Source organism: Chaetomium fimeti, assembly GCF_033439085.1.
Source record: "Chaetomium fimeti strain CBS 168.71 chromosome Unknown B0H64scaffold_12, whole genome shotgun sequence".
Taxonomy (NCBI): domain Eukaryota; kingdom Fungi; phylum Ascomycota; class Sordariomycetes; order Sordariales; family Chaetomiaceae; genus Chaetomium; species Chaetomium fimeti.
The window spans coordinates 269,552-281,039 of NW_026944340.1; the positions used below are offsets into that span (position 1 = coordinate 269,552).

The 11,488-nt window shown below is 56.8% G+C and overlaps 6 protein-coding genes across 6 annotated transcripts; 4 read left to right on the plus strand and 2 right to left on the minus strand.

Moving 5' to 3' along the window:
* Positions 1-864: 864 nt before the first annotated feature.
* B0H64DRAFT_331661 (ribonuclease H-like domain-containing protein) lies at positions 865-3,553 on the plus strand (the record flags this gene model as incomplete). Its single annotated transcript, XM_062801015.1, has 5 exons — positions 865-1,227; positions 1,285-1,496; positions 1,566-1,899; positions 1,949-2,139; positions 2,191-3,553. 5 exons carry the CDS (start codon positions 865-867, stop codon positions 3,551-3,553), a joined length of 2,463 nt encoding a protein of 820 aa, XP_062654165.1.
* A 421-nt stretch (positions 3,554-3,974) lies between these two features.
* B0H64DRAFT_411793 (vacuolar protease A precursor) lies at positions 3,975-5,702 on the minus strand. Its single transcript, XM_062804879.1, has 3 exons — positions 5,408-5,702; positions 5,187-5,343; positions 3,975-5,126 (listed from the first exon to the last, which is right to left on the minus strand). Exons 1-3 carry the CDS (start codon positions 5,504-5,506, stop codon positions 4,192-4,194), a joined length of 1,191 nt encoding a protein of 396 aa, XP_062654166.1. The 5' UTR covers positions 5,507-5,702; the 3' UTR covers positions 3,975-4,191.
* Positions 5,703-5,855: 153 nt separating this feature from the next.
* B0H64DRAFT_411794 (uncharacterized protein) lies at positions 5,856-6,825 on the plus strand. The gene has a single exon (XM_062804880.1). It carries the CDS (start codon positions 6,319-6,321, stop codon positions 6,805-6,807), a length of 489 nt encoding a protein of 162 aa, XP_062654167.1. The 5' UTR covers positions 5,856-6,318; the 3' UTR covers positions 6,808-6,825.
* On the plus strand, positions 6,826-8,311 carry B0H64DRAFT_411801 (Prefoldin alpha-like protein). The gene is made up of 5 exons (XM_062804881.1): positions 6,826-7,160; positions 7,228-7,339; positions 7,395-7,493; positions 7,552-7,677; positions 7,730-8,311. Exons 1-5 carry the CDS (start codon positions 7,153-7,155, stop codon positions 7,844-7,846), a joined length of 462 nt encoding a protein of 153 aa, XP_062654168.1. The 5' UTR covers positions 6,826-7,152; the 3' UTR covers positions 7,847-8,311.
* A 109-nt stretch (positions 8,312-8,420) lies between these two features.
* Positions 8,421-10,255, plus strand: B0H64DRAFT_411804 (CRAL-TRIO domain-containing protein). Its single transcript, XM_062804882.1, has 4 exons — positions 8,421-8,987; positions 9,050-9,099; positions 9,162-9,285; positions 9,349-10,255. Exons 1-4 carry the CDS (start codon positions 8,790-8,792, stop codon positions 10,015-10,017), a joined length of 1,041 nt encoding a protein of 346 aa, XP_062654169.1. The 5' UTR covers positions 8,421-8,789; the 3' UTR covers positions 10,018-10,255.
* Positions 10,256-10,383: 128 nt separating this feature from the next.
* B0H64DRAFT_478963 (uncharacterized protein) lies at positions 10,384-11,382 on the minus strand (the record flags this gene model as incomplete). The annotated part of the gene is made up of 2 exons (XM_062808273.1): positions 10,984-11,382; positions 10,384-10,920 (listed from the first exon to the last, which is right to left on the minus strand). The coding sequence occupies exons 1-2, from the start codon at positions 11,161-11,163 to the stop codon at positions 10,384-10,386; spliced, it is 717 nt and encodes a 238-aa protein (XP_062654170.1). The 5' UTR covers positions 11,164-11,382.
* Positions 11,383-11,488: the final 106 nt, after the last annotated feature.

Below are 11,488 nucleotides of genomic sequence, written 5' to 3' on the forward strand. Positions count from 1 at the left end.
CGCTTACTTTCAAACACGAGTTGTACTCCTTAAATAAAGCGGCGCATTCGTTGTTATCCGTTGTGCCCACCCCACGGAGATATTCTACAGCAGCCATTAGTGCCTTGGGAATGACACGGAAAAGAAAGAGTGGGCAGCTGGGAAGAACTAACTCTCGCTATACCACTTCAAAAAGCACGTGTCATAGCGCCTTCACCTCTCCATTAGCCTCTTTCTATTGGGTAACACTCGCACTAAGATAGCATTGGAATGTGTTTGCTCACTCCTTGACCTCGTTGCATTCTGGAGCGAGTGATTGCGACATATTCTCTGATTCTTGTCTCGGATAGGAGTTCTTCTTGGTTGGTTTTGGGCGCAATATCGAGATTGTCGAGTCGGGTGCCGAGTGTCAATTGATCAACTCAATGTGACGGATGTTGGATCCTCGCCAGTGCCACTGATTATGTGTCTCTACGTTGTTCAGACTGGTTTTCTCTTAGATTCGGATGTCCGGGAAACACCGGAAGATGCAGTAACCACGGACGTAGTTAGTGTTGGAGATAAATTCAAATTGTTTAACTGATGAGGCGCCGTAATAGTGGTTATAGAAGGTTATAGAAGCTGTATTCCGTACACAGCACCTGACTCTTTATAAGCGGCGGCTCGGTGAGGGACGCGCCGAGCTTATCTTATCGCGGTGGACCCGGCCCAATGGTTGCGACGAGCGCGGGAATCTTATCGGATCCATGCAACCAGGACAAAGCGGGCCTGAAAAAGTTACCGGTTCGAGGCTGCCGATGATAAACTGGGCAGCAGAGCATGTGCTCCCGCCTCGCCAATTGCTTTCGCAAAATAAGATACCACGGAATCGGCATTGGTAGAATAATGGATTCGTCGAAGGACCTCAAACCTCTCCGCGACAGCGTTCATGCCACCCTCGTCAGGGTAACACGCTCGGTGAACACGCTCGCGAACGAGGACCTCCAATTCCAGCGGACTGTCCATCCCTCGGTCGCGACTCGCCTCGACCAGAACACAGATCGTTTGCTGGATCTGGCCCGTGGCGTCTTGAAATCGTCGTCCAAATTCACCGCGCAGAGGGAGCCTCGACTGGAAGATGTGGATGATGTAGAGATCCAGTGGAAAGGCGTGCTGGACGTGATTGACTCGCTCCTGGAGAAGTCCGACACCTGCCTGGACGAGTATACTGGTCTGGTAAAGAGGAAAGATGCGCCGACCGGCGAATCTGTACGATTACCCAAACGCACCCCCGAGACCCACGTCGCCTCTGCTAACGCATCACAGGGACGGGACCTTAAACGGTCAAAGCCAACCACCACTGGGCTCGACTGGTCGATGAAGCGCGCCAACATTCTCAAGCCCCAGAATACGTTCGAGAAGAAGATAGACAACTTCGAGTCGGGGCCATGGAAGCCTTTGATCACGACCAAGCCCCATGCCCAGACCCCATTGGACGCGAGTATGGCGATCTCCGTTAACGATGACGGCCGTCCTCAGTACGTCGAACGCCCCTGCCTCTTCCCCGGGTCTCGAAACAGGGGGTGCATTAGTGTTAACTTGCACAGATACGAGCATCCGTACAAGCAGGAAATCACAGAGATGCAATATCCAGAGCACGTTTTCCAATCTCGCGAACCTATCGAATACGCCCCCATGGAGGAAACGAAGGCGGTTTGGGTCGACAGCTACGAGGGCGTTTTGGAGATGTTGGAGGAACTGAAGAAGGCAACCGAGATCGCAATCGATTTGGAACACCACGATTTCAGGTCATATACGGGGCTTTTGTCGTTGATGCAGATCAGCACGAGGGAGAAGGATTGGATAGTGGACACCCTTGTACCCTGGAGACACAAGCTCGAGGTCCTCAACGAAGTATTTGCTGACCCAAAGATCGTCAAGGTAAGGACATTCGAAAATACCAAGGGGGACATGCTGCTAACTAGCCCAGGTTCTCCACGGCGCATTCATGGACATTATCTGGCTCCAACGAGACCTTGGGTTATATGTCGTGGGGTTATTCGATACTTTCTACGCCAGTACCGTCCTCCAGTATTCCGGCAAAAGTCTTGCGTTTCTGCTGAAGAAGTTTGTTGACTTCGACGCGGATAAGAAGTATCAACTCGCGGATTGGCGATTAAGGTAAGTCCTGGTTTAGTCCTTTCGCTATTTCTCAGCTAACCCGTTCCCCAGACCTCTCCCGGAGGAGATGTTTTACTATGCCCGATCCGACACACATTTCCTGCTCTACATCTATGACATGCTGCGGAACGAACTCGCCCAACTCGCCACCCAAAGCAGTTCAGACGGGAATCCTATCGACCGTGTCATTAAAAAATCCAAGGAAGTGTCTTTACAGCGGTACGAGCACTCCGTCTGCGACGCGGAAACCGGCGCCGGTAACAGGGGTTGGCACGCCGTTTTGACCAAATCGTCTACGGTATACGACGGCGAGCAGTTTGCCGTCTACAAGGCGGTGCACAAGTGGCGGGATGATGTTGCCCGCCAAGAGGATGAGAGTCCCGTCTTCATCATGACACAACAAGTCCTCAGTAACATAGCCCGCATCGTGCCTACGGACCCGAAGGCCCTGTGGAGTCTGCTGGAGTCGAATGCCCAGAGGCTCAGGACTCGTCTCGGCGAGCTGTTCGAGGTCATAAAGGAAGCCAAGGCACGGGGTGCGAATGGCCCCACGATGCTACAGTTCTTTAGGCAATCATCCTCTGACAAGGTGCAACCCCCGCTCGCGGACAAACCCGCGGTAGCCGCCGCAGTAGAGGATGCCGAGCCGCTCGGGATCGAGGAGCTGAAGAGTGACCGCTCCCAATTATGGGGGGACGTGGCACTGAATTCGGCAATGGACGGGACTTCCAAGGCCCGCCCGGTGGACAACCAGGAGATGATCCCACTCTACACAGTTCCCCTTGGCGCTCTCACGCAAGAGCCGCCAAAAACCACGGCGCCGCCACCCAAACCCGCGGCAAAGCAAGATGCCGAGCCCGCCCCTGTCCCCGAAGAGGGAGGCTTCACCCTCAGGGCCGGACGGAAGCGCAAAGCCGACGACGCGGACACCGAGCCGTCACCACCCAAAGCGGAGTCCGCCTCCGATTCCGAGATGGACGACCAAAGTCCTGCCGCAGCGGACGAGGCCGAACAGCCCGAAGCCGAGGCCCAGAGCGAGGGCGAGGCCGACGCCCAAACCGAGAAACCCGACCCCAAGCCCGCCAAACAGCGCAAGACCCGCAAGGCCAAGAAGCCCAAAGCCCAAGCCAAAGCCAAACAAACACTCACAGACGACGCATGCCCCTCCGAATCAACCGACCCACAACAACAACCAGCGGACGACGAGCAGCCGTTCGACTACAGCGCGGCCTCGTCGGTGCTGCGCGCGCCGAGGGGCGGCCACGGCAACGCCAGCGGTGACGGTGACGGGAAGCGCGGCAGGCGTGGCAAGGCGGCGTTTGACCCGTATGCCAAGAAATCGGGGGATGCGCCGCAGGGGGCGAGGAAGATGAATTATGAGAAGGCGGGGCGGACGGCGACGTTTAAGAAGTGAGGCGAGATCACGGTTGGGGTGGATACTGTGTAGTTTGGGGGGGTGGGGAGGAAGGTGGAAGGCGGTTGGGCTGGGTTGAGATGAGAGAGGCGGGCTTGTAGTTGAAGTCTGGGCTGGCAATGTTTGTGATAAGATGGAGTGTAGTGTAGTGGATTGCGTATTACGGGGTGGCGATGAGGATGGGGAAGTAGAAGGGGGGACATTCGCCCTGAAGGGGATCTGGTGTTAATTTTCCAGTGAGGTTGACTCCTAGGTCCATCTGTGCTACCGTAAATGAAGGCAAGTCTTGCATGGTTCATCGGGCAGGCAAACGGCTACTTTGGCGAACAGAAGATGGAACTGGCGGGAGAAATTCGAGGCCGGGGAAGGGTTGGTTGCAAAGAGCGCATCGACAAGAAGAAACAGAAAAACTCGGAACAGTATTAATGTTGACTTCGGACGTATGTTGCATAAATAACCAAGACTGTAAGCCGGAGCCAAGGTCTGGAGGTGCTTTCGCTATATAAAACCCTGTCGTCTTGCAAAGCTTCCTTCACCGGTACTTAGGAAATCACACTAGTAGAATCAGATACAGATTACAGTCCCATGCCCAGTACCAGTCCCAAACTCCCATCATGCCCATGCAGTTCACGTGTTAATCAATTGGCCTCGGCCAAACCCACGGCGTTGGCGCCGAGGTCGTAGATGGAGTAATACCTCCGGAGGAAGGCATCACCGAGGATGGCAAGCGGTCCGGTCGGCTCCGGGAAGTCCATGCCCATGAAGGTGGAGATGCAGCTGCCGCTGACCTCGAGGATGTAGTCGTAGGGGCCGAGGGTGAAGTTGTAGCCGGCCAGATTGAAGGTGACGTCCTTGAGGGAGTCGCGCTTGTTGCAGTCGATGGCGTACTGGCCAGCGTAGTTCTTCTTGGCGCCGATCTGGGCGTTGAGCATCTCGGCGAGCTGAGTGGGCAGGGCGATCAGAGAAGTACCGGTGTCAAGGATAACGCCGGTGTTCTCAAGCTCCGCAGTGTCGTCGCCGTACGAGATGGCATCGAAGTCCACCTCCCAGTAGGCCTTGCGCCTCAGCGGGATGGTGGTGATCTTGCCCTTGTACTTGTCGCTGTCGACTCCGCCAAAGACGACCTCGGACTCGCCCTCGGAGTCGGCCAGGTAGAAGGCGAATACGGGCTCGTCGACGAGCTTCTGCTCAAGCATCTTGTAGAAGGGCGGGACGATGCCGTTGACCGAGATTGTGTCGTAGCCGAGACCCAGGATACCGTCGAAGCGGCCGAAGGCGAAGGCGAGACCGGGTTCGCTAGTGGCCTCGGCAAAGTCCTGGCCCTTGACTGTGATGTCGCCGATGGTCATGGTGTCCTGAGAGACGAAGCCGCTCAGGCTGCCGGACCCGTACCGAATCTCGAAGTCGGTTCCATTCTTCTTATAGGTGGACGACGCAGATGAGTCGTACTTGGTGTGGAGGTAGCATGCGATCGAGCCGCACTCGACGGACGGAACCCACAGGTTGGAGCTGCCGGTATCCAAAACAACCTTGAAGGTTTGAGGGGGGCTCCCGATTGTGATCTCGGAGAAATCTAAGCGTGTTAGTTTGCTATCTATCAACATGCGAGCACGCGACAGTCGGGTTCACATACACTGTGCGTTCATGAAGTTGGAGATGGGAACCGGGTGGTTGCCCTTGACGTCGGCAACCATGCCGTTGAAGACGGCGCTGGCATGGGACTGCCGGGGGCGAACGCCCATGTACTTTTGGCCGAGCTGCTCGAGCTGGGTGTTGATCGGAACGGCTTCCTACACGCGACGCGGGTCAGTGGCCGATGGCTCTAGCGGATAGCGGAGACGGGGAGAGGCGTACAAGCTGTTCCGAGAGAGGGACCTTTTGCAGCTTCATCTTGTGGACTGCGCCCTGGGCAGAGCCGAGCAGCACAGCTGCGGTGAGGAGAGCACCCTTCATCTTGGGCGATCGTTCGGTCAATCAATCAGTCGAGTTGGCGGAGAAAGAACGGAGAGTGACGGGTTGTAGCAATTGCGGCGAACAAATCCGTCGCCGTGAGTGATGATAAAAGACGATGAACAACGAGGCTGATGGTGATACCGGTGGATGAACGATAGGATTTCGTTGTTGACGGGAAGAGGTTGGGGAAGCGGCTTGGGGCGGATGCGGAGGGTGAAGGGGAAGCAATGGGAGGTCAGGTGTGATTACGTAGTGGCCGGGGAGCCGGGGTAAGCTGGGCTCCCTGGTTCGGCTGCATCATCGCCACCACTCGGCGTGCGTCTGGTTGCGGCGAGGCAACCACGCAACCACCGGCGCCTTGCCAAAACAGGCCAGTCCGCTTGTCTTGGATGACGAGTTTAACTATTCGAAGAGGCCAATTCGCACCATCTCCAGATTCCATCTGAACGACGTTTTTGCACACAGATGGGATGAATTGGCAACGATCTCTCTTGTGTACGAAGCAGTTCTGGGTGCCCAGAGACACGAGAGACAACGGTGCTGTGACGCTGTGACGCTGTGACACACTGCCCAAGGCGGCCAATCAACCCGTTCCCGCTCGAGACGTCAAGGGAGTGACTGACTGGTCGCCTCACCATGTCCGATCTGAGACACCATCGACACCATGGTTCAGTGAGAGAGTGAATACCACAAAAGGCATCGGCGGGCGATATTCGCCGTTCTTTCCAGGCTCCCTCATCCCTAACAACCGACGTACAAGACAGATGAGATGATAAACTATTGTGTAGTTATGAGTCTTGTGCCCTTCGTTGATGCGATGGATGTCGTTGAGCGAGTGGCACATGAGACGGTGTGGGGCCTCGACACTTGGCACAAGAAGGAAGCTCCGAATCTGTGATGGGTCGTGGATTCGTGGAACTTCGACAAGAGATTTCCAACCCCCGTCTCCAATATTCTCTCCTCGTTTTATGCCAGGTAGAGAAGGAAGCGGTTCAGCTAGGGTAGATGGGAAGGGATGGGAAGTGCATATGGCCGAGAAGCGCTGGACTTTAAATGTGGATGTCGTTTGTATTTGCTCGATTTCTTTTGTTGATTTCTTTTCATCGATTTCCTTTACTCGATCTAGTTTTCCTTTACTCGAGTCCTCCTGCACTCCTAGAGTACGAGATCTTTTGGTCCACCTTTTTTTAAGCTTGAAGGTGAGCTGCTACCTTTCGTCGCCGTGTAGGTTGCCTGCCACAAGGCGCCCCTGTTACCCCACACGACGGGAGCTCAACAACCCCGCCATGAATTTTTGGTGAGCTTCCGGTCACAACGGCCATTCTGACCACACTCGACGTCATTGTTTTGGCTCGGGTTGACTGCCGCTTGTCCAATTTTCTCCCCCGCAACATGTGAGGGATCTGCCCACGATGGCCAGCACAGACCAGGAAGCTACGTCGAGGTAACCGACTGCCCAGATGGCTTCGCGCCCACCGATAATCCCAGTTTCGTGAAGTTGTTGCTGACCGACCCCGCTGGAGCAAACAGGGACGCTACAACCCTCCAACCCCCGTGGCATCCCGTATGCGCCGTTTGTTGATAAGGTCGAGGACTATGTCACGACACGGGCGGACGTCGAGCCGACCTTGCGGCGGTTCCAGGAAATGATTGCGTGAGCTGATCTCGACGCGCTGCGGCCTGGGCGGTCTCCGGCTGATACGTGTGGGCTCGTGATGCAGGAAATACCAGTTTATGGAGCAGAATCTACAACGGAGGGTGGTGGGGCTGAAGGAAAAGCTGCCCGATATCCGGAAGACGTTAGAAACCGTCCGGTTCTTGAAGTCGAGGACGGTACGACGAAGAAACAAGTTCGGTTATGGATGGTGCTGACTATCAACTGCGGCAGCCCGAGTCGGATGCGATTGAGACGACCTTCGAGTTGAACGATACCCTCTACGCAAAGGCTGAGATACCACCTACGGACGAAGTTTACTTGTGGCTCGGGGTAGGAGGGACCCTGTCCGCTCGGTTGGGGTGTGCGGTTGAGTGCTAACGCATGGAAGGCCAACGTGATGTTGTCATACCCGATTGGGGAGGCCGAGACGCTCCTTGACTCCAAGCTCCAGGCTGCGAAGCAGAGCTTATCGAACTGCGAGGAAGATTTGGACTTTTTACGGGAGCAAGTAACGGTAACACAGCCTTGCCTTGGCCATATTTAGGAGGCTTGCTAATTTCCGACAGACTATGGAAGTGGCGGTCGCTAGGGTATACAACTGGGACGTTGTGCAAAAGCGCAAAGATAAGGAAGACGAGGATAAGGCAAAAGGGAAAGGGGCCGAGGGGTCGTCCGGAAGCTGAGACTAGCACCTCTGAAGGAGATGCTCGTAATAAACGATCTTCGAGTTATCGAGCCTGCGGCGCCCTCCTGTCAACGGGATTTGGCCTTGGAGATCTACAGATGAACAGGGACAATGATGATCTAAGGGACCCGAATACTTTTTCGACGCCGATCAAGGACAACGCAAATGGTTGTTTTGCATTATGGTGATGGGAACAAGAGATATGCGCCGCATAGTGCATGTCAAAAGCGAGCATAGGTGGCTGTGCGTGTGCTCGAGGTGTTCCCAGATTCGCTAGTTGGAGGACCTGAAGGCGGCAGAGTTCGAGACTCGCGGCCCTGTCTAGCTGTGCCCCAGACCCGACTGCAGCCAGTCGCTGTGCGTCGTGTTATGCTCCAAACTGCCCGGCAGCCCAAAGTCGAGGCGGGCCAACTGCTGACCGGCCTCAGATCTGACATCTCCTGTGTAACCCCGTGTTAGGAAGTTACTTGCTATCGCCTGTTCGAGATTCGTCCAACGCGTCTTGCCGTATTTTCAGGGGCTCCAGGCGAGTCTGGTGGGGAGCCCGAAGGGGCCTGGCCTTGTGCGGGGCGCATGCTCGCTAGTGGGTGGGGAGTGATTGACCGCACATTCGGCCCTGGTTGCCATCACCCAGACACCCATGAGGAAAATTCAACGGTGCAGGACCCCTTGCCATCCCAGTTAACTATTTCAGGCCCCATCAACACTGCGATTCTCTTCTCCTGGCTTTTGGCCTTTTTCTTTGCCACAAACCGCTGGTTTCCTTGCCTGTATCCACCCGGTCCACGCCCATCTGTATCTTTCCCCCTCATTGGCAACTCTCCTCCGCTGGTTGCATTTAAATAGCGGGGAAATCAAGCCTAAGACAGCAACACAACAACAACAACAACACCGCAACTTCGCATCGTCGGTCGTCCTCTTTCAGCGAATACTCAGATACAATGGCTGCGCCTACGCCTGCACCCTCGGAGCTCGAGCTCGATCCCAAGCACGATAACTACGATTTCCCGACCACACCGCCTCGCCCGCAAAATGGGCATCCCGGCTACCTGACCGCTCAACAGCAGGCCCAGGTGCACCAACTGAGGCTGACCCTCGAGTCTGAGGGTTACACCGAACGCCTGGACACTCTCACGCTGGTATGACAGACACCCTTGGGAGATTTGAGGCCTGGAGAAATGGCTGCTGACAAACGAGCCAGCTGCGCTTCCTGCGCGCCCGGAAGTTCGATGTTGATCTTTCCAAGAAGATGTAAGCCACTGGAGAGGTGAAGGGATCAAAGCCGAGAGGGGGGAATTATTGACCGACTCTAGGTTCGTCGAGTGCGAAGCGTGGCGGAAAGAGACAAACCTCGACGAGGTACTGCCGACTTGGGACTACCCCGAGAAGGGGGAGATCTTCAAGTACTACCCGCAGTACTACCACAAGACCGACAAGGTATGCCTTTATTAATCACCTCGATTGCCGAATTCACGTTGACTTTCGGCTTTTGCCATACAGGACGGCCGTCCCGTTTACATCGAGCAGCTCGGCGGCATTGACCTGAACGCCATGTACAAGATCACAACGGCGGAGCGCATGCTGACGAACCTGGCGGTCGAGTACGAGCGTGTGTCGGACCCGCGGTTGCCGGCGTGTAGCCGTAAGGCAGGCACGCTGCTCGAGACGTGCTGCTCCATCATGGACTTCAAAGGCGTGGGCCTCGGCAAGGCTTCGCAGGTGTTCGGCTACGTCAAGCAGGCGAGCGGCCTCAGCCAGAACTACTACCCGGAGCGCCTCGGCCACCTGTACCTGATCAACACGCCCTGGGGCTTCAGCACCGTCTGGAACGTCGTCAAGGGCTGGCTGGACCCCGTCACTGTGCAGAAGATCCACGTGTTCGGCAGCAGCTACAAGGACGAACTGCTCAAGCAGGTCCCCGCCGAGAACTTGCCCAAGCAGTTCGGTGGTACGTGCGAGTGCGCGGGCGGGTGCCAGTTCAGCGACATGGGCCCGTGGCGCGAGGCCGAGTGGGCTAGACCCGCCAAGTGGGAGAAGAAGGCCGATGCGACGATCCAGACGGCGCCCTCGGCGGTCACGGAGGGTGCCGGGACCAGCGCCGCAGCGCCCGCTGTTGTAGAGGCCACTGATGCGGCCAAGGCCGATGCTGCTGCTCCGGCTGCCGCGTAGGGGGCCGACAGCTAGGCAGGAACTGCGCGTTTGAGCTGAACCGGGGTGTTGGTTAGCAAACGGACCGAGTTCAACCTGAATATAAAGTTCCTCGGCGATCCGATATGTACAAGTGGCTAAGGGAGTAAGCATCTTTGCAGAGTTTCTGTGGACGGACCTGGGGACGCGTAGACCCCTGGGCCCTCCGTAATATCTTGATCATTCACATGGATACACAATAGACTCGTTGCATGCTTTGTTCGGCTTCTAGCAAGCATCATTCACATCGCTCGTTCATCCTGTATACGCCCAAAACGCCATTCCCTTCCCCGTCCCACCCATCCATCCATCCATCCACCCCCCACCCCAATCCCGAACCCAACCCTCCTATTTCCCACCACCACTACCACCACCACCCCCATTCACATACCCCGCCGCCACCCTCGCCCTCTCCATCTTGGCCACCGCCGCCGGCATATCCCTCTTCAACCTCCCCAACCCCTCCACCGCCTCGCGAAACCGCCCCTCCACCCCCTCCTGCCTCTCCAGCGGCGCCATGCCCTCGAGCGCCCTCCGCCCGCTGACCGCCCCTTCCTCCGCCACGCGGCCCGCCGCGACCTCTAGCCCGGCCTCGTCCGCCGCTATCCCGGCCCGCGTCGCCTCCCCCCACCGGCCCGCCGCGGTGCCTGGGGCCCGCCGCTTCAGCTGCGCGATGGACCGGAGGAGGTCTTCTTCCTCGGAGATCAGCGCCTCGATGCGGTCGCGCTTGCGCGCGTCGAAGGGCTCGTATTCGTACCGGACTTGCGGGGAGGTTGGGTGCGAGGAGGGGGTGGGTGGGGTGAGGAGGTGGGTTGGGGGGTTGGGGAGCGGGAGGCCGTTGATGGTGAGGTTGGGGGCCGCGAGGGTGAAGGTTTTGAGGATGTACTGAGTTGGGTGCGAGGGTTAGTGGGCTTGTTTGTTTGGGGGGGGGGGGGGCGGGGTACGCACATCGTTGACGAGTTGTTCGATGCGGTTGCGCAGCTCGTCTTCCTGCCCGTCGAGGCCGTTGTCTACGGGCGGGAACGCCGCGTTGATGCTGTCGGCTGCGGCGCGGCGCACGTTGTCGATTAGGTAGGTTAGGTCCTCGGGCGACTGCAGCTCGATCGGTCGGTGTGAGGGGTCGTCCATGGTCGTGCGTAGCTCCGGGGTTGTTTGTTGTGTCTTCTTGGTTTGTTGATTTTCGGTTGTGGTGGTGGGTAGGCTGGCAGTGGTGTTTGGTGTTGTGTTTAGAGAGTGTAGTTTCTGTTCGAATGGTGTCTATTCTTCCAGCCCTTCGTTCCTTGGGTAATTAGTTAGACGTCTTTGCAGGTTGTCAATTCATCTCTTGCACTCCGTGATCCGTTCCCGCAGCCAAAGTTGACAAAACAACCCGCCAGCCCGGAACCGCGATGGGCGGCTTATCGATAACAGTGGGCGGCGGACCAAGGACCGTGCACGTCCAGGATCGGCAAGT